Source organism: Chinchilla lanigera, unplaced genomic scaffold (genome assembly GCF_000276665.1).
Source record: "Chinchilla lanigera isolate Chin_1 unplaced genomic scaffold, ChiLan1.0 scaffold00007, whole genome shotgun sequence".
NCBI classification, from domain to species: Eukaryota; Metazoa; Chordata; class Mammalia; order Rodentia; family Chinchillidae; genus Chinchilla; species Chinchilla lanigera.
Window position 1 is genome coordinate 11,903,023 of NW_004955408.1, and position 19,117 is coordinate 11,922,139.

Consider the following 19,117-nt stretch of genomic DNA (forward strand, 5'->3'; position numbering starts at 1 on the left):
TCTATCATAGGTGAACTGTAAACAGGAACTTCCCCTGCTTATATCAGTCAAAATATGAAATAGGCACAAAGAGAAAAGCTCTGGTTGAAAAAGGAAAGGGCAGAGAGGCGGAAAGGAGTTCAGTGGTAACGGAATATGACTTCCTGCCAGTTCCAAATGATTTTGGGATTTTGTCTTTCTTCCAAGTAGCCATCAGTCATACCTTCAAAGACTAATTAAATCAGGCCTTCATGAACGCAACTTGTAGGCTTTTCTCTTTTGAGGACTCTAAAGCAAAAAACACTGGTAAGATAGTAAACTGTATGCTGCGGTTCAATAAAAAAGGGGGGCCATCTTGTGTATCCTGAAATACATAAGCAGGCCCTGGAAAATGCTTTAGACAGAAATCTTATTATAAAAAGTGTAAACATAATGTTCCGATATAAAATACTTCCAAGAATCATATATATGATTATATATAATCATGTGTTAGTCATACATATTATATATGCACATATATGTATATATAAAAAGGTAGACATACATTTGTCAATTTTAAGAAAAAACTTAAGATTACAGGTTTTAAATACAAGTGAAGCTATTCTACCATGCTGCCACCAGAGGCTGGCTTGATAGCTCTGAAGTAACAACACTTGAAAGCCCCTATTCTTTGAAACTAATTTAAACACATTGAATTGTTGAAAGATTAAAAACCGCAGTCAGCTAATTACACTCTCTCTCATCTCTTATTCAGCAAATGAATCACTTTTCATTACCACTTAGCTGAAGTACATGAATTTCTGCCTAATTAGAAATGTTGTAGATGGAACATTAGCAAGACTGGAGCAGGTCAGGATTTCTTTGCTGCTTCATTTTTAATTCCTAACAGTAGGGCCTGATAGGAAAGAATAGAGAAGTCATTAAATAATTTTGAATTATTTATAAAAATTACTTTGCCCAAATTATAATTATTTTTTCCCCAAATGGTCTCAAATGTCTAACAGAATGAAAAAAAAAGCAGTTCAACATTGATTTTAATGAACATTTTAATGTTATGTATAACAGATTATGAATACAATGGAAACAAAGTTTTATCAATTTAATAAAAAAATTTCAACATAAAGTGGGGAGGTAATAATTTGATACCTATATTATAGTATTTATTTTTAAAAATATTCCCAGCTTGAGGTTGAAACAAATAATTTTGCATTCCAAACTCTAAAACCATGATTTTCATGTGAGCTTAATGTAGAATTACAGCAGGAAAACAGAAACATTTTAATTTCCTTTATTTGTCCTTAAATCAATAAAATCTCTGACTGCTACAGGTCTCCTTTAATAATATATATTTAATTCCTTTCTAGTGGAACTGTATTGCTAATGACATATTATATACACTCAAAACCAAAACAAAACAAATACTGTATAATATCTAAAAGTGAACATTGTTGAGTTCTAACCTTTAACTTAAAAGTTTCAATGGATTTTCACCTTTTCAATTTTTTGAAAAGACAACAAAAAAGATAAAAATAAATATTTTTCTTTTTTGACTATTCCTGGCTTAAGTGATGGCTACAGGATAAACACAGAAGGAAGCCTTGCCAAGTGAATCACTGCAAATTGTAAATAATGACTACAAAAAACAAACAAAAAATACTGGAAGTTGTTCCTTCTTCTTTTAAAGGAAACCATACAGCAGTCCTGAAAAAAATTTTTTTTCCTAGTTCTGCACAAGATCATTATAGCAGAAGACATGGGAAACGTCCCCTAGTGATCACCAATTGCTTTAAAGAGGTTTTGTTATAATAAAAATTTGGACAGTATAACAGCAGTGTTCCTGGAACATTAGCAAAAGTATATACATTCCAGTTACCTTTGATTTAGCCATAATCACGTATGTATGCCTTTTTTGGACAAAAATATATTATTTTTATAAAAAACTGATCATCCACCTTTAATGATTTCATATATGGACTCAAGAGGGTAGTAAAAGGAACAGACCCAATTATGACAAGGTGATTCAGGGACAGAAAAATCAAGTTCCTCAGGAAAAGTAAAGTATAAAATTAGAGATTCAAACACATTTATTCAGCCCTATTCCCACCTTCCCACCAGTGATGTTAAAGGGACTCTTTCAGTTTATAAAGGCTTTCAGGGGTCTCGTCGCCCTATTTGTGATCTATCCTCTCTGAGAAAAATTATTCTGACTGCCTCACCTGAAGTGCTCTTGCTTGGTCTGAAATACTAGATACTTCATTTTTATAAAACAGCTTTTTTGGTTCTTTACGTGTGTTTATTACAATTAACTGATAAAAGAAAGGGGAGCTGATTAGCATTTTCCATCCCAATATCACCTATCTGCCCAGCTAAAAATTCTTCATTCAATCCGTTCTTTACAGTCTCCTATTTGCTAAAGTTGGCGAAATTTGCAAAGGCATCTTGCTTAGGTTGCGCAGTTCCAGACGTCATGGCCATGTTGGGCATGCCCATTCCCATCGTGCCTGTCAGGCCCATCCCAGCAGTTGACATCCCTATGTTCATGTTCATGCCCATCATGCTCTGGTTCATCACTGGAGCATTTCCAAGAGGGGCCATTCCCATGGTGCCAGTCATCACACTGGGCATGCTCAGAGGCACAGGTCCCCCCAGCAAAGGGTTAGTTTGTGGCCGGACAGGAAGCATATTTGATGGAGAACTGAGGTTCACGGCTCCAAAACTTTGAGTCATCATATTCAGAGGCTGTTGCATATCTACCAGAAGAAAAGACAAAAGAACTTTACCAAACAATCTCAGGATTGTTTGAACAGAAAAATAGTATAATTTCTTTAACACCAATACTTCTAGTCCCAATAAATTCCTTTACAGATTTTATAAGAAAAGTCAATGAATCAGCACTCATTCCATTTTTTATTTTGATTTCTGAGACAGGGTCTTGCTGTGTAGTCCGGGGTGCTCTGGCTTTGTAGCTGAGACTGGTCTTGAACTCACAACCCTCCTTGTCTTGGGTTCCCGAATACTGGGATTACAGGCATGTACCACCATGCCCAGCTACACTGCTTGTTCTTCAGTAATATTTGGTAGCTGTTGACACTGGTTTCAGAGATGTAAAAACACTTAAGAGTGGGAAACATATCACCCTAAAATATTGCTACAAAATATCATTGAATCTTATCTAACATATTGTTATGACCTAGTGTCTATCAAAATTCTTAAAAGTTTATATCCTCTGGCTATCGCTAGAACATTATACTACGGAAAACTCAAATACAAGGATTTATACAACATGATGGAACTACTTTCCAGTAACAAAAAGCTAAAAACAATTTAAATAACCAAAAGAAATGAATACTTATATAATGGATAACTATAAAAACATAAAAATCACTGTTTCCTAAGAATATTCAACGTAAGAAAAATTATAATTTAATGCTGAATGAGAAAAGACACAAAATATAGACAGAATGATCCCACACATTAAAAATATGCTTTAAAAAGATAGAAAAAAATAGTGATTATCCCTAGACTGTAGAATTTAAATGATTTTTCTATCACTATTTAAAAAACGACTGTATGGCAAATATTTTTATTTTAGTGGTCAGGCTACCAAAACTCACCATAATACAACGAATGGTATCATCATGCCATGACCAGAATACAGTCAGTCAGTGTGCCAGGCAAGACAAGGGATATCAAGCGACCATCACCCAAAAAGAACTGAAGTAAATACACAATCAACTGTACTTCACCACACCTTTTGTTAGGTATTTTTATTTCAATGCTTGAAGCAGTCCTGGCACCAGGGCAAAAGATTGCAAATACACAAAACTGAATGTGTTGAGGTAACTTACTCTGTTGCTGAATCATGGTATTGAGCGATGGCTGCTGGGGTTTGGAGGGCTGCATACCAGGTAGCAAGTTGTCTAGGCTGATGTTTACACTGGGGTCAGACCAAGTAGAAGGCAGGGTTTTGCTGACTGATTTCTGGACCATATCTGTATTCTGATTATAGAGAGGATTAGGCTTCTGCAGCACTGTGCTAACATTTTGCAAAGGCTGAAAAATAAAGAAGTGCTCTAAAAATTAAGCATCTGTCCTATAACGATTACCATAGGGCAATTTAATCACAGTAAGCTTCTGAAACCAAAAAGAGCTCCAAACACTTATATTAATGCTTTCAAAACCCTGAATTACAAACTTCAGGTCACCCTCAAGTCCCAGTCAAATCTAGAGTTGAAAAACCCAAATACATATCTAGACAATAATTACTCTTTGGTAAGCCAATGCCTAGAAGACACTCTGCACAGCAAATGTCCAGGGCAACTACCAGTAACAGATTAGTACAGTTTTAAGGAAATATGCAAGAGGAAATCTGTCTATTTACCGTGGTGCTAGAGACTGAATACAGGGTCTTCACACTGAACTACATCCCCCGCCTCTTTTTATTTTGAGACAGTGGTTTGCTAAGTCTCCAAGTTCCCCAAGCTAAGTTCAAACTTGTGATCCTCCCTGCCTCAACACCCAAAGCACTGAGATACAGGTGTGCACCACCACACCCAGCTTGGAAATTTATTCTGACAAGAGAATTCAGGATGACTTTTCATATATGAGGCACAACCATCGAACAAATTCTATTTCACATGTCCTGACATCTCTGATTTGTACACATTTCTGCCTAAAGTGACCACGCTACTGGCACTTCATAAATGGGCCCATTTAGGAGAAAACAGAACTTCAAAAGGAAGGAGCAGAGGTATTTGGTGGGTACTAAGGATAACTTATGAAAAGCACAGAAGGACTAGTGTAGGAAGAAACATGTAAAATATGCTATGCTAAGAAATATAACAAAAGTACAATTAAATCAAATTTTAGATCTAATTTCTACTGTACAGAGTCATCTTTCTGCTTTTTTCTTCTCCTCCTTCATCCTAACATCCAAGAAAATCTATACATTAAAATGAGTAACTAGCATCATAAATATTCTCAATAGCTTGCATCAAAATAGCCAAGTTCCTAGTATAACTCAGGCACCTACTTTCCAACCCTAAATTTGTTCAAATTCTAAGCTAGTAGTAGATAATTTGGATTTAACTCTATAAAAGTGAATTAAGAAGCTCCCACTTCAGTTGTTTTCCATGAGAAAATAAACGTTGAATGAGCAGCCTATATGAAGTTTATGTAATGGAGATCAGGCCAAAATAGGAAAAAAAATCACCACTTGAGGGAATGATTTTTCTATACTATTAGTGATGATTATAACAACTGATTTTTTTTAAAGATAGGGGTGTCTCTCTAAGTTGCTCAGGTGGGGCTCAAACTTTCAATCCTCCTGTCTCAGCCTAAGTGCTGGGATTATAGGTGTCCACCACTGCGCCTGTCATGAATATTTTTTAAGGAGATGACCAGAAATTTTACTAAGTGAATGCTTACCATGGATGAAATATAGCAAATATACCTTGGTTCACGAACACTTCAGTCTGCAAACAACTCAGTTCACAAACAAAACTGTTCAGCGAAATTTTGCTTCTATTTGTAAACCCCACCACAGGTTACAAACACTACCACAGCCATCTTCCCCAAAATCGTAAAGGAAGTTCATAAACCGAGGTATCACTGTATCTATTTCTTTCTATTAAAAACAACTTAAAAATACTATTAAATACTAATCTGTTCTAACAACGTATTTTCAGCATGTCCCTCCTCTATGCAAAATGCCACACTTGTCTTTATGGAAGCTACAAGATGGGTAACAAGGCTTTGCCCTCCAGAACCCAAATAACTATGCTAGAGGAAAGAGTGTGAGGTAAATGTAACATGCAAAACTGCCACAGAGTCATGTGCCACCTAAATGTTTTGGTCAACAACAGTTCGTGTAACATTTTATGGCCTAGTGCCACTGCAGCCATCTTAAGTTCATGTATGTATATTACTGTGTTTGCCCACTGACAAAAATCATGAACACATTTCTCAGACTACATCAATCCTTAAGCAACAAGTGCGCGCGCGCGCACACACACACACACACACACAGGGCTTACTTGTATTTCTTACACTAATCTATCATTTAAAGTATCTCAAGGATTATAAATTACAGCTTCCAAGGGAAGCAGGTGACTTACCTGTGATCTTGACATGGGCAAACCCAGTCCTACAGCGTTAGTGCTCATCAAAGAGAAATTCATACTCTGGGAGGATGTCATGGTTGCTTGGGACGAGCCCATCAGATCAAACAGGTCTGAAGAGTTGGAGGCAGCTGGAGGTGGCCCTAGAGCCGGCTGGGAGCCACTGACAAGTTCTACTGCTGGCTGGGAGGCACCGCCGAAGAGCTCACCACTGGAAGCAGTAGAAGCGGACGGGGCTTGGTTGAAGGCACTCCAGTCACCAAAGTCTCCATTCCCACTTGTTGCTGTTAAGACAGAAAGAACTATAAAGGTAAGAAACTTTCTGAAATGCACATAATATAACAATCTATGAGGTGAAACTAATTAGAGTTGATCTGAGTCCATCCAGATTAACATCTGCAGATACCATCTCCATCTGGACATTACTCTTTCTCATGAATATAACACTAGTGTTAACAGGGTGGCAAAGGAAAAAAAAATTCCCTTATCTTGCGGCAGGTCTGTAAGTGACACACAGAAGCTACTGTAAAAATTTCCTTTCAACTAAGTCTGCACATCAAATATGCTTCCAGCTAAACATATATGATATAGCCTGGGACTCAAAAAAGCAAGGAGGAAATTCTAAACTGGTTATACTTTTTGGGGGCTTTCCAGAATACTCAGGTAAGGAAATAGATACTCAAGATACTCAGTAAAATCAACAGATTCAACTTACTGACTTCACTCATTGTTTGGAAAGGTTCAGATAGAAATCTCAGTATAAACTATACTCATGTAATTTTTTAGATTCCAAATTCATTAAAAACAAAACAGAAAAGCATGGCGGAAAAAATATAATAAAATTAAGGGGTGGGTTAATAAAACTCTCTTAAGAAGTTCTCACTTACTTGGCTATGTTCCCCAAAAAGCAGAACGGCCCAGGCACAATCCGCACAACCTTAGTGTACGTACCTGGCTTATTTAATCAAGACGTTCAATTTATTCAAATAAAAAGAAGGAAAGGAAATTTGTGCTAACATTAAAAATAAAACTGAAAACAAGGTTTGTGCTAATATTGTTTGGACAAAATATCATGCCATATCTTGTATTCTGAATAATTACTACGAAGACGATATGCAATGTATTAATTATTGTAACTCTCCTACTCACCTGTTTTGAAACTGTTTTGCTATTTTTATTTTTTCTCTTTAAAATAAAACAGATAGATTTTTAAAAAGGTAGAAATTACAAAGCCTCATCACTACACTTTGAATTATGATTACATCTTGAGGCTCAATGCATTCACTATAAAAACTGGTAACACATGAATTGATACTGGTTAAAAGCATAGATTTTACGCCTTACTAGCTATGCGACCCTGACTGAATAACTTAAGCTCCCTATGACTCACTTTTAAAATTTATATTGTAAAGATTAAATAATTTAGTATATACTAAGTATAATTTAAGATTGGTTACTGTTACTTTGGATTAAATGGTAAAGTCCAGGTGATAGCCAAGGCACTGCACTCTCTTCTCTTTGGGCATGCCATATAAAAATATAAATCAATTCCACAAAGCCTAAATATACAATATTAACTACTTGGAATACAGTGATTATTAAAGACAAGTGGTAAAATATTTTTAAAGCAGGTTATATATAAATCTAAGTAAATACGCCTTTCCTTAAGAAAAAGACGGGCATGCCATATAAAAATATAAATCAATTCCACAAAGCCTAAATATACAATATTAACTATTTGGAATACAGTGATTATTAAAATCTAAGTAAATACGCCTTTCCTTAAGAAAAAGACAAATGGATAAATATGAATAAATGAAAGTTGAAAAAGCAAAAGCAAAAGGTGAAGAAAACTCTACATTAAAAACTGTCATGTGAAAGGGAATAGTATGTATTTCCAAGTTAATTAACACCATCTCCTTGCACTCCCTGCTCATTTACAACTTGGGAATACATTTTGTCTAGCCTAAAAGGTAACTAACCACTACAGTATTGTGTCTCATTATGCTAAATATCAGGAGAGAAAAATAACAAGAAGTCTTTAAAATTATATTCTTCTATTACCATATTAAAATGTACGCATCCTTAAAAGAAAAAAAACAGTGTACTTAGAAAGCCCCAAGTTCTACCAACAATTTAACCTAAGAAGTGTGCTTGGGCCAGGGATACAGCTCAGTAGTGTAGTGTGTGCCTGGCAAGTGGGAGGTCGTGAGTTCAATTTCCGGTACCAAAAAAAAAAGAAAAAAAAAAAGGGCCAATATTCATTACTTCGAGGTTTTACATGTCTTTGATCTTCTCTACAAAACAGACATCAAGAATGTTAAAATTAGTTCTATACATTAAACAATTTGAACTCATTTAAGTAAGGCTACTGGGTAAATGTAAACACTATGCTGATTTTTTATTTGCCTGATCTATAAAGCAGACTATGAAGGGAATCTGGGGCAAACCTTACTGCCCCATCTGAAAACTCAGCATCTGACATGATTAATCATGGGAGGAAGAGATTTCTAATGGGGCATATATTGTTCTGAAATGATTAATCATTGTTGTAACAGTTTCAGCCCCCTGTGCAATGGTGATCAGGTTATATTAATCACACGCATACAGATGAAGGGATGTATCACTTAGGCAATATTAACATATTCAAATTATCTGCATACTAGGCAACTTTACATACATAAAAACTTTGAGAATTACACAGGGAGTCTGTAAAATGAGGGCAATGTTTACCTTCCACTTTGATTTGCCTAAAGTAAGGTATCAACTCTTAGAAGGTGTAATCACACTTCCAAAATGAAGTAGTTAATTACTCAAAATTTTTTATTTCTGAGAAATATTTGGAATTTGTAAAAGTAGGCTGCAGAAATAATCCCTAACCACATTAAATGATAAACATTTTTATTCATAGTCCTGTTAAACGTAAATCAGACAATAGTAAATAAAATTTTAAACCAGTTTAATATAATAGCAATACATTACTGTACTTGTAATGAATAACAAGATTAATTCAGTTACATTGTTCCTCCTTGCCTCACTTTGTATTCATGATTATTAAAGCTAAATTTTTAAATATTCTCTAACTCTGAACTGTCCCAGATTTTATAAAACATACATCATAATCTCTTCATAACCTGCAGGAAAAAAGATATTTAATAACGAACTTGGTCTCTATTTGACATACTTCTGTAGATACTGCTTTATCTTTTTAAAGAACTGTGACAAGTAGCATTAATTCCTAATTTTAGAAAATTGCTAAGTTTCATTCCTGAAAAATCATATAAACAAAATATAAATCATAGCGTTTTTGTTACAAAAATGAGATTATTTATACTTACATTCCTTCCTACACAGCTAAACAAGTCATATATGAATATGGACAGTTTTCTTTAGAGGTATCTGAGTAATGTGTGTAATTCATTTAGCATATTTAAAACTCTGGTCCCCCAAAATACCTCGTGAATAAACTGCTTAGGAACTATGAATTATAACTACCACAAAGATAAAAATGGTAAAAGAAGTTAATTTAGGGGAGAGGGAGTTATGTATTTCATAACCTTTTCACCACCTCTGTAAGTCTGGCCAGTCAAATCACCTCATACCTTGGGAAGGGAAACTGCCTGATGTAGCAGCTGAGCCAAAGTCAGCAAATCCCCCAAATAAATCAGCTGATCCTCCTGGAAGTTAAAACAGAGGGAAAAGTTAAGCTGTTAGAACTGGAGAACAATTGCAAGCAATCTCACGAAGACTTTAGCGCCAGATGAAAAATATACACAGTAGTGGCCTCCGGCCCCTGTAGAAGCTATTTGACCTAGGTTTTCAATTCATGTTTCCTGTACATTCTCAAACTATTTCACATTCCTCAGTCTTAGACACAGGAAGATGATACTACATACTGTATATGGTTAATGTTATCCCTAATGTTTCAAAAGCACAACGTGGGCATACAATTTACTAGTCAATTGTGGTCTTTACAAGAATCTTCCATCGATACTTAAATGTGTGTAAAATATTGCTATGGAAGGAATAAGATATTTGCAAAAGTAAATGAAATGCACAGTCCTTGACTGGACCTTTGGTTTTAAAAAAAGTGAAATATGGAAAAGACTAAATTGAGAAATATGAATATGCTATGACACAATAAGAGACTAATATTTTTAATGTTACTTTCCAAACACATTATATTATGATTACCAAAGAGAATGTTCTTGTAAGGAAATATAAGTTGAAATATTTTAAGGCCCAATTATGGTGCTTGCAACTTTCTTCCAAATGACATAGAACAAAGCATATATTATAGAGAAAAAACAAGAAGTAGAGAAAGAAAATGAAACAAACTTTCTATATGCTTAAAATCTTTTAAAATAAAAATTGAAGAAAAAAGTCTTATGCCTGCAAATCAATCTGTGTGCATAATATCCTATTTTCATGAAATTCTCATTTGTAAAAACTACATGGGTAAAGATAGGTTCTTTTATCTACAATTTGAATGATATTTCAACTTTTTTTAGAAAATGGTGTTTTATTTCAAGTTTTAACATTCTATTTTCTTTAATTATCAGTGAAACAGTGAAAGATCTAAAACCTTAAGTAATTGTCTTTATTTCTGACTGTCCTTAAAGATATCATCTCTAAAGAGTCATAACCTTAGAAGCCTGGAGCGGCAGCTCAATTATATTGCTTTTAGTGTTATGTGAACATTATATAGGTTACATCACAACTGCTTAGCCTGCAGTGCTTAGAAACTAGCCAGGTGGGACTGGAACATCTGGGCTGTACTCAAACACCACGAGGGACAGCTTCCAACATCTGGTGCCATTTCTGAATTGTCTTATCGCTGCAAGACATTCTGCCCCATCTGCTATACTCAACTGGGTTAATTAAACTAGAACCATCTCTCCTTCTTAATAAATGCCCAGCAGTCATAAAAGGAACAAATCAGATTCTGATACATGTGTACTTGGTATTTCTTTTTAAGGCACATTTACTGTAGTCAATTATCAGCAGGCATAACTAATTCCTCATCCCTTCAATATTACAGAGGCATGCTCATGTATATATCCTCATCAGCAAACTAACACCAACACGGATTCTCTACTGTTACCAACACTATAACTCGTATGTCTTTTTAAGGCATTCAAATGGTAATATCAGTGACTTACTTTTCTCTTCCATAAAGGTACACATATCATGATAAAATGTGTCGAGGACAAAAGACCAGTGAGCTAGACAGGTTTAAACTATAAATGAGAATATATATTAATAAAACTAGCAGGGAAATTAGTGTTACAAACAGGTGTTGCCTGATATTCCTAAGTTTGTTTTCTGTAATGTCCTTACACATCAAAAATATTGATCAAAGCATACTGCTGGGTAACAGAATGATAGCTAATCAATTATTACAACATCAAGGGACTTGAAAATTAGAGATGAGATTATTTTAATTTGCTTCATCCAGGCAGTGAATAAACATCAGTAAGTAATTTATTATGACAAGTAGGAATTTTCTAATCTTGACTAGTCTAAGCTACAAAGAAAATTCATGTTGCAGATAAAAGTACTATCATAGATCACAACTTAAAAATGGGTGAATTTTATTTTTACTTTTCCTGAATTTAATATTTCATATAAACATAAACACTTTGATTATTCCGCTGCTCCACCTTCTGCTATATACACTAAATTACAGGATTTTCACAACTTATTTAGAGCAGTATTATTCCTCTCATCACATACTACTAGGAATTCGATTTCAATATGATTAATTTAAGAGTATTGCAAGTACAGAAACACACTCATAGCTATTTTACAAATAGAAGCTGGTTTGACTTACTGTTTGAAAAATAAAAAAAAAACTCTTCATTTAGAAAAAGTTTCTCTGTCCTTTGAGGGACATTCCATACCTGCGTACATGATATACATACCAATGCTTAAAGCTCAACAAAAATTTTCTGTGCTTAAGCATTTCTCCCAAGATAACTTCTATCTGAGGAAATACAAATAAAAGAGTCTACCAAAAATTGCTGCATGTGGAAGACTGCTAATTTTCACAACAAGAGCTATCTTTCATGATACCCACACGAGAGCTGTCATTATAAATGAACCATTTCCATCTGCCTCTTCAGGGTGGCAAGGAGGTTATTTACAATCACCAGCTGGGAACATGTATTTTCCAAAGCAATACTGCGAACAAGAAAAATATGGCTGTGCCCAGACAGTGCTTAAACTACAAATGGAAATTTTCTCCAACAAAGAATTTTGTCTGGCCTACATTAAGCAAACCTATCCATGAAAAATCCTAGTATCTACAAAAGGAAATGACAAAATACAAAAAAATGATTAAAAATTGTTAATAATCTATAAAAAATTTTTCTCCTTACCAAGCTGAAAGATTCTGAAAGCTGCTAGGGTGCTAATTTACTTATAATAGAGAAAAAAACGGGATGGGGAGAATACCCCAGTAACCAGAAAATAAGGGATTGGTTAAATTATAGTACAAGTATACAACGTAAGATTATAAAGCAATGAAGAGTTCAGCGAAAGTATACAATTGTAAGGAAATGGTCAAGGAGATCTTGGGTAAAAAGTAGTTTAGAAAAACAACAACAAAAAAATTTTTTTCTAGAAGCCTGAAAGATTTCACATGCAATAAATTCTTAAATGTATGAAGAATTTTCAAAGCTATTAATGGTTCGTTTTATGTATCTAAAGGTGAAACACTTTTTTCACATTGCTAAAAGTAAGCATGCAATACTTTTAACAATCAAAGAATATACTAAACTAATTTTCAATAACCTTGGCTTAAAACTAGAAGACAGCCTCCATCTAAATTCTAATACAATTTGGTCGACAGAGGATGTAATAAGCTGATTTACAGGTCAGGTAAAAATAATTAGTGAACACAAGGTAACAGGTTCAAATGTATTGAAAATTATGGGTAGTCCTCTAAAATTTTTTTAAACTTAGACTATCAAAATATTTTAGTTGTACTGACTATAATGTGCTTTCTCTTCAATCTCACTTATCGTACTAGAAATACATTAATATCATGTTAATCAAAACCTAAACCATTTAATTATAAAGAGACAACTGGATTTATACTTTAAAAAAAAGGAATGGCTTTGGCATTCTATTTCTAATTGAATTATTTTCTAAGTATTTTAAATTATGCATTTCTTAAAATGCCTAAGAAATGTTCTATATATAAAAGCCACCAAAACATCATTTAAGTACAGAGTTTAAAAGAACATCACCACAATGGGACATTTATCAAGATAATCTCAAGTAAATCCTGACGACTGCAAGTACAATGTTTCACCTGTGTAATTTTTAAAAAATTTTTTTTTATTTTACAGAGAGTAGTACATGAGAAACAAACAAAAAAATGGAACAATAGCAGCATACCAGTATCAGGAACATAAATCGAAGCAAGAACATTCCAAGTGATACAGGGTCTTAAGACAAATTAATGCAAATCAACAGTGGTTGTTACATTGCGTATCGCTATCCTCAACTACACTGCTCAGATTATCAGATGTAAGAATGAAAGATTGCTCAAACCATTAAAGAGAATAAGAAAATAATTCTTCGATAAAACAGACAATACAGTTTCACTAGACAAGATCACCTGTGTAATTTTAAAGCTGGTGAGATAGTGTATAATGATATTCTACTTTTGAAGATGTTTAACAATAAGAATGCATTAACACATTTTTTAAAATTTTAAGCATTTTCTCAAAGGAGAGATTTATCTGATAAGCCGTACAGATGCTATATCTGCTTAGTTTTAGTTTGTGCCCATATTATTTGCATGGTGCTACTATTATAAATATGGGCACACCTGGTAAATGACACCCAAATGACACACCAAGCAGCAATGTTAATATGGTAGATTCTTACACCTTCTCACGTAGGCACTAAAGATTTAATATCTAATTTCTTTTCACTGCAGAATTCAATTTAAAATATATTATTAAAATATTTAAATAAGAGATGGGTAACTAAATTTATGTACTGACTGCAGGGAGAGCCGTAGTAACTGGTTAAACACAGAAAAATAGAAGACAACTTTGAAAAATAATTCTGATGTCAAGCCACATGCAGTTGTTTTTAGAAAATAATGATAAAGTATAAGAAAAGAAACCTTTCAGATTTCAGTCAAACTTTGCTCTCAATTACTGAACTTTAACTGTTATTTCTATTTAATTAGTCAATCTTACTATGTGCACTAGAGAAGAAAAGCCACTCAAAAGATTTCTTGCCAAGCAAAAGGAAGCATGTTAGTATTTAATAATTCTCTCTGTTCAAAGCAATCTTGGTACCACGGAGGAAAAAAGTTACATCCATTCATCTGACTTTCTTAGTTAATTCTTCAGTGACTGCTCCATTAAAACTTTCCGCAGAAGCATGAAAGGGGCTCATTAATATTTCATTCCAGGAAGTCCAAAATAATTGATACTCTGTGACACTATGTCTGTATTATATGACCACATGCTAACTACTACTTACTACAGATCAAATCTCAAGCATTCAAAAAGACAGCATATAAATTGTTAAACAACTAATGTAGCTGTTTGTAACCTTGGGCATTGTAATCCAATAAAGATTAAAGAAAAATGTTAGGTACAGTTATAGTTACAGAAAAAAGGGGAAAGGAACTATAAGATCTTGGAACCCAGCTCAAATCAGGAGTCCTGTTAAGTTTAATCCTAGTACAAAATAATATGGAAATAACTCATAACCCAATTGTGCTGGTCTATATTTGAATGTAAATTGAAATTTAAACAGGCTTAGAAAAACTGTCTTTAACCAGAAGTTGTATTTCTTGAATCTTACAAGCACTCAGACTGGTGTTTAGCTCAAAAAGTATTTGTTGGATAAATGAACTGAAAGGCAAACAAACTTGAGGCATACCCATGTGGACAGCAATAATTAAGATTTAGGGACCTGGGCCTGGTGGCTCAGACCTATAGTCCTAGGTCTGCGAGGCAGGAGGGTCACAAGTTTGAGCCTTGCCTGTGCAACTCAGCAATCTGTCTCAAAATAAAAAAAAAACAAAAATGGGTTGGGAATGCCGCTCAATGTGAAGGCCCTGGGCTCAACCTCCAATACCAGTTTTTGGAAAGGAGGCTTAGGGTCAGTCAGTAAAGTAAGCACAGCAGTAAATCTTTCACAGAAAGAAATCAAAGGTAGCAGTCTTCATGTAAATTTTATTTTTTCAAATTAATTTTAAAAGATTAAAAATGAGAGCTATGAAGCTTCCAAAATCTTCGATCATGGAAAATTTTAGAAAGTTTACTATACCTTGAAATACTACTTATTAATTAAATACTACAGCAGGTATGGGGAGATATTAAGATGTAAGTTATGTTAGAGTGATTTGAGGACACTATTATCAGTATTGAATGACAAGCTACCACAAAGAGGTTTTGCTAGGTCTGGGGTCAGAAAAAGATATACAACTAGGTGTACTTCTTTTAAGGGAAAACCTTAAGAAATAAGTGCATATATAAGAAGGTAAACAAAAATATCAATATAGTATTTTCCAAAGAATGCAAAAGGCTACAGGAGATAAAGAAAATAAGAGGACTGAGAGATTGCTACATTACCAAATATTTAAGCACCATGTCTCTCTTGTTTTTCAGGCAACTGAACAATTCTCCCCCCAACATTGCTCAAGACTCACTAGTTTCACATTAATTATAACAAATATATATATTTCACTTCATTTTTATATGGTATTTTAAAAATTATTAAAACCAAGGTTTTTAGAAAGAAAAAAACCATGTGGAAGGTTACCAGCTGTTGACTGGCTCGTGGCATCAAACAGATCAACAAGGTCACCAGATGACTTGCTGCTAGGCACTGAAGTCTGAAAAAAATTACATAATTATATGCTTATAAATTTCTATTAATTCTTTTTTAAAATCAACCCTATTCCCCTATAATTGCCAATTTGGACACATACACCTGCAAAATTATCTAACCAAGGACACATTTAGTTTTCTGGGAAAGAAGAGTTTTACTCCTTATGGAGAGGCATTAAGCATGAAGTCAATCTATTCCTGCACTTTACAATTCGCTAACATCCATATTCTGTTTTCTCACTCATTCCTTCTACTATACATTTCAATCTGGAAAATGTACCTCTCAGACTCCACTTAATTCTCGATGCTACATTATCAGAATCACTAAAAAATTCCAACAGAATAAGTTATAACTGTTCAAGGTGAGACTCTTTAAAATCACACAAAGTTCCCTTTACAAAGACTGACACCCACTGTGTTGGAAGCGAAATTCCTATCCAGCTTTAAAATTCTATACACTTTATAAAGCACATTATACATCACATAAGTTAGTGTAATTCTATGTTGTCTGAATAACCTGACATCTGTTTTATATTTAGTTCCCAAACTGAACGATGTGGTCTGGACTTCTATTTTTAGCTTCTCCACAGTGCTAAGCACCCTGACATCTATGCCTTCTAGGTTCAACACATACATGCTGAATTAGAACTGATTTGTTAGGCAACAGGAAGAGAGTGCAATTCCCAGATGTGACATTTAAAATACTTTGGTATAACATTCTCAAATTATTATAAAAAAATTACACTTTCAATGATTTTCCTCATACAACCATACATGAATATGAATTCTCTATGACAGGCACCATGTGTTTGGCTTTTAATTACTGTGACTATCAAATCCTATACAACAATCAGTAAGCTAAGACTGTCTTATACCAAGAGGGGAAACCTAAACCCACAAATAAATAAGAGCTATGTCTTCTCTTTAACTACAACTCAATTTGGATGTGATACTTCTGAGGTTTTCAGCAAAACTAAAAAAAAAAACAAAACAAAAAACAAAACAGAACCAAAAAACAGTAACAACAACCTCACAACATGTGTGAAAATTATACAGCAATCCAGAAGAGACCTGGCAAAGACTTTGCCAGCAAGAAGGCCTAACTTTGTTTAGAGTCAGCTACAATTTGCTGGATACATTACAAAAACGTTTCCCTCAGCTTTTAACTACTTCTGTTGTAAGAATATATATACTGGATAAGTGTAGTGCGCAAAGTAATGACAGAAAGAGCACTTTAACCTTCCAGAGCAAACTTCCCCTCTGACAGATTTCTGTTTGAAAGACCAGCTATCTGGCAGGTGGATTTCATTTCTGTGGTGGAAAAAAAGTGACAGTACCAGAGGCAGTGTCTTCTTGCTCTGATCAGTAATGGCCAATAAGCCTCCCTTTACAGGCACTATCTCAATGTTAAATGAGGTCATTTCTATCTATCAATTTCTTTTGTCTCTCACCTGCCCTTTTTATTTATATTTTTCAGCAGTGTCTCACTATACAGCTCATGCTGGCCTTGAACTCACTATGTAGTCCAGGTTGGCCTTGAGCTCATAGTGATCCTCTTGGCTCAGCCTGCACGAGTGCCGGGGTTACAGGCGTACACCACCACATCTAACTCTTGTCATTTCTTAAAACTTCCAAATATTCCCTTCCTTTTCCTTAGTGAATGAAGCTGTGCAGTATCTAGATGGAAACCGATGCATCACTCTGATTCACCACCTTTCTCCAGTGAACCAAGAGTATCATTTCTACTTTCCTAGAAAGTACACAGACAAATCACTGAACAACTGGACAGGCTTCTTCCCCCAGAGATTTCTTACTACTATGGACTAAGTAATACATGTCAGATGATTTATAATTAATATGATCGGTTACAAATGCTTAAGCTGACGAATGCAGGAATTCTAAAAGTAGTTCAGAAAAAGAAGCATGTGTAATGTGTAAACTTCTGCATTTCCCACCTTAACTGAAGACTGAGGTGTGTGGGCTGAAGCATTCTGATCTGCACTTGCTTTGTCCCCTGTGTAATGCGCTGCTGCTCCAAGATCAATTGTTTTGGAAGGATTTGCTGTGCGCTTGTGTCTGGTTGTGGTGGTCTCTGTGGCCTGTGTAATATGGATGTGCTTTGTCGTCACAGTTTCTTCTTCATCTTTGAATTCACCTTTGGGAGACCTGCCCCTTCTTGCTTTCTTTTCCTCATCGCTGTCACTAAAAGATATTCAAAATGAAGCAAAATAATAAGACTTGGGATTATTTTAAAATGCAGTCCTCAGTGATCTGAACTACAGAATTTCAAGTGCAGTTTCAACTCCAAGAATCCATACTTTGACTATTTGACAGGGATCAACAGTGTTAGCTAAGCCACCTGAATAATGATGTGAATATGGAGGGTGGGGCACAGAATTCCCTAGGTAAGTTTAAAACATTGCTACAAAAAATTATGTACAGAAATGTGCATACATAAAAACATCTAAAATAATCCAGCTTTATTATACATTGAAAGCTTAATTAAAAGATTAAATAGTAAGACTATATAGAATCAAGTGTTAAGATTGGTTATTTCAAGTATCTGCACTCGATGACTATTTTTTGAAAATGAATTTGTGTGCAAATGGCTACAGTTCCACTTTTATAACACAATTACATCACCAACTCTTATATACTAATGCACAAATGATAAACTATTACAATTTCAAGCGATACTTTAAAAATATTATCTTATTTGATTTCAAATGATTACACTCTTATCTGTAAATGCAGAAAAATACAAGGTAATGCACTTTACAACTGTTCTTTTATTTTACTACTGTATCAAAACTTTACAGCACTGTGTAAACTGTTTTATAGAAACTTAACTATATTGAAAATGTTTCTGAAAGTTTCTTTTCAGTCACAACTCCCCCCAATTTTTTTCTTCCTTTTTGAATAGTGTAAAAAAAAGAGAGAGAAAAAAACCTGGGTTTTTCATATGTTGGGAATGAAAATGTTAGCAATGTCTGTTCTCTAGTAATAAGGTATTGGGTTTTTTCTGGGTGCAAGTAGGACAAAGAGAAAAAGAGAGAGAACCTTAAATAAGTTCCATTACTTATATTACTTAATTTTTTGAGTAGGTGGTTTAATTTATAAATATTCTGGAATAAAATGCTTAAAATTCTCCTT

The 19,117-nt window shown here is 34.3% G+C and overlaps 1 protein-coding gene across 2 annotated transcripts in view; it reads right to left on the reverse strand.

Moving 5' to 3' along the window:
- Positions 1-1,007: 1,007 nt before the first annotated feature.
- The window catches only part of Clint1 (clathrin interactor 1), a 59,582-nt gene continuing 41,472 nt past the window's right edge, over positions 1,008-19,117 (reverse strand). Inside the window, exons 7-12 of one of the 2 annotated variants that reach the window (XM_013508832.1) lie at positions 17,920-18,166; positions 15,897-15,969; positions 9,701-9,775; positions 6,096-6,382; positions 3,828-4,032; positions 1,008-2,729 (exon numbers count right to left, since the gene is read on the reverse strand). In XM_013508832.1, coding sequence (XP_013364286.1) covers positions 2,383-2,729; positions 3,828-4,032; positions 6,096-6,382; positions 9,701-9,775; positions 15,897-15,969; positions 17,920-18,166 — 1,234 coding nt within the window. In that variant the 3' untranslated portion in view covers positions 1,008-2,382. The remainder of the gene's footprint in view (positions 2,730-3,827; positions 4,033-6,095; positions 6,383-9,700; positions 9,776-15,896; positions 15,970-17,919; positions 18,167-19,117) is intronic. The other variant, XM_005376244.2, reaches the window with a different exon arrangement.